General features: G+C 51.7%; 1 protein-coding gene across 1 annotated transcript in view; it reads right to left on the reverse strand.

Annotated features, from left to right (window-relative positions):
* The window catches only part of DPP7 (dipeptidyl-peptidase 7), a gene marked incomplete at its 5' end in the record, with an annotated part of 10,457 nt that extends 7,598 nt beyond the window's left edge, over positions 1 to 2,859 (reverse strand). The window contains 2 exons of the mRNA XM_008949572.1: positions 1,879 to 2,042; positions 2,720 to 2,859. Of these exons, the coding sequence (XP_008947820.1) occupies positions 1,879 to 2,042; positions 2,720 to 2,859 (304 nt within the window). The remainder of the gene's footprint in view (positions 1 to 1,878; positions 2,043 to 2,719) is intronic.
* Positions 2,860 to 3,111: the final 252 nt, after the last annotated feature.

Below are 3,111 nucleotides of genomic sequence, written 5' to 3' on the forward strand. Positions count from 1 at the left end.
GGACATGGTTTAGTGGTCATGGGGGGGTTGGGCTGATGGTTGGCCTTGATGATCTTAGAGCCCTTTTCCAACCTTAATGATTCCATGATTCAGGCCAGCATCCACAGGCTCACCTAACCCAAGGCAACAAGAAGCTTGTGGGTATCTAGCAGATGCCATCCTCATGGCAAAAGGTCCAGTTATGGTCCATGGGCAGCACACAGCGTGTCCATACTGCCCACTCCCCAAATGCTGACACCAGCTCCAGTGGGAACACAAGCCCAGGTTGTTTCTGCAGCCAAATGTAAATCCTGCCTCAGTATTTAACCCTGCACCATCCTGAGTATGTCCTGAGAGCTGCAGTGCAGGACCAGGGGGGGCTCAGCTGGAGCTGGCACTGCTCAGGGAGGGCAGGACACACTCTGCACACAGACTAGCTGGGCCCTCAGCAGAGGGTGGCCCTGAACACGACAGAACGTGCAGCATTCCCTCTCCAGTGCTGGGAAGGGGAGAGTATTCCTCCTGGGCACCCCAAATAACAGCTACAGATGATCAGCACAGATACAGGGAGGGGGAAACATTAACAAGTTCAAACTCAAAGCCAGCTTGGCAGCTTCAGTGCCAGGGCCACAAGCTGCAGACATACCAGGTGCTGCCAAGGTGACAAGTTACTCATAGGCCAACGTTTGCAGAGTCACCCCAAGGTTGCTCCTGGGCTTGGCAAATGACAACCCCAAAATGCAAAGTAACACCTGGTCTGCCCCTGAGCTTAGAGGGACTCCAGTCTCCCTCCCCAACCCCCCAGTGCTGGCAGCAGACACCGTCCCACATCACCCACACAGAAAGCAGTGTGGGTTTCTCACCCCAGCCTGGAAACAGGGCTGAGCTGCAGCCCACCACAAGTCATTTTGGGTTAGACTTTGGCAAAGTTGTAAGCAACAGACTGATTGTGTTTTTTTTTTCCTTCCCTTCCCATGGGAAATACTGTGCTGCTTCCACACTGCTGTATTTCAGAATCCTCCACGTGGTTTTGGTCCAGGGCTGCTGCAGACTGAACTCACCTACACACAGAGCTGGAGTCTAGCAGGCAGCCCAGCCAGCAGGTTGTGCTGAATCCCTTCCCAGTCTCCTCACTCCAGGACAGGTCCTGGCCCTCTTTACACCAGCTACTGGCCGTGCAAACACCCCTGAGATCAACAGCCCAATCTCCACCCCAGTGAGCTGGAAGCTCAAGGACTATCAGGTGAAATGCTCACTGCCAGGGGACTGGGAGGCCTGTGCTTGGTGGAAGCCTTTGGAAGGGCAGCATCCCTCTGCTGTAGGGGTGGGGAGCCAGGGGCCAGGCCTGGGTGGCCGTGGGACAAGGACATGCCATGGACACAGCTCTGGGCTTGGCAGAGCCAGCACTCTGGGCAGGGACCTCTGCTGGGAAACCAGGAGCAACCAAGCAGCAGGCTGCAGAGCAGGATTAGCAAGGGGCCTACAGTGAAAATGGCTGGATGCTGAAGACATTGTGTTTAATAAAAAGCAGGATGGCCCCTGGGAAGAATATTTTACCAGTTATTAGTTTTCTGTATTTCTGATGTAAAATGGTCTTACCCAGCAGAAGGAATTTCCCATTTTCTGCAGTTCTGCCTGGCTCATACATTGAAGATGCCTAGAAACAGCCAGTCAGTGGTGGCTCTCCAAAGCAATCACAAATTGAGACTAATTAGTGATGGGAGAGCTGACTGGGGCCTGGTGGTGAGCTCTGGGGAGCTCAGGCACAGACATCTCTCTGTCAGATGGCTTAAGGCTCTGCCTTTAGAACTTGTTTGAGAGCCAAACAGATCTATGAGAATAGCACGACTGTGGCTGGGAAAGGCTGCAGAGAAGGGAAGGAGCTTGTGAAAGCTTTACCTGCCTCCAAAGGCAATGACAGGGCAGGCTGCAGCACCACACTGCTGCCTCAGCTCAGTGATCAGCACGGCGTAGTCGGCCAGGGCCTGCTCCACGGTGAGCAGGGATGTCTTCTGCAGCTGCAGGGACTCGAGTCCAAAGGGGAGAGACTTCCCATAGTACCTCTGAAAGGAAAGAGACATCTGTGGGAGTGCTGGTGTCACTGTGGAACTGGTCCTCACTACACAACTGGGATCAGGGCACAAGAAGCAGGAACGTGCTGTCCTCTCCCTTGTTCATAACTGAGGAAGGGGCTTGTCTCCTGCATCTGATACACAGAGACCTTCAGGATGTACCTTGCAGAGGATGGAGAGTCCATGACAAGCTACTTCACTGAGTGCCAAGTGGGCCCTCAGCACGTGTCTGTCCTGAAATCCCCAACCAGAAAAGGGACCAGGGCAATCTCTCCATGCATAAGTTGTGGGCTGGTTAATAGAGTGGTGTGAGAAAGGCTGGCCTGGGGCTTTGCAGGCTCCAGAGATTAAATACTACCCAAGCAAAGTAACTCTCTGCTCCAGTGTGGAGTTCATGGCCTGAAGAAACTACTGACAAAAGCCCTGTTCTACAACAGACACCCCATGGCCTAGGTTTGACTGGAGCAGTCTGTGTGCTGCTGGGCAGAGTCAAAACTCAGAAGCCGTGGCTAAGTGAAGGAAAACTGCCACTGTGAGGAGAAACCTCACAACAGGTAGAGCTCAGCTTCATGGCAAGAGATATTATTTCTCCAGACCAGCAGCAAACTGAATTCAGTAATACTGAAAGAATAGGACTCTATAATATGCATAATAACTAAAATACTCACGTGCTCAGCAAAAACCACCAGTGCTTGCTGCTCCTCTGCCAGCTCAAACATGAAGTCAGAGTTCTGAGCGAAAGTCCAGATGTCACCTTCATTGCCAGTATAGAAAAAGATGGGTCCAGATCCTTTATTCCAGAACTTTTCTGAGAAAATTGACAGAATCAAATTTAAAACAAACAAACAAACAAACAAAAAAACCCCAACCCAACCCAAAACTATATGAGTGTGAAAGGACCACTTTCAGTGAGTTTGGCAGGAGCTTAACAAGGAGGAACTCTGGGAACATGCTGATCCCTGAGACCCAAGCTGGGGCATAAAGGTCTTGGAAAAGCCAGGCTACAGAAATCTCACATTTGAGCAGGGATAAGAGCTTGCATGAGAAGAGCACGTGTTCT

Source organism: Merops nubicus, unplaced genomic scaffold (assembly GCF_000691845.1).
Source record: "Merops nubicus isolate BGI_N331 unplaced genomic scaffold, ASM69184v1 scaffold23061, whole genome shotgun sequence".
NCBI classification, from domain to species: domain Eukaryota; kingdom Metazoa; phylum Chordata; class Aves; order Coraciiformes; family Meropidae; genus Merops; species Merops nubicus.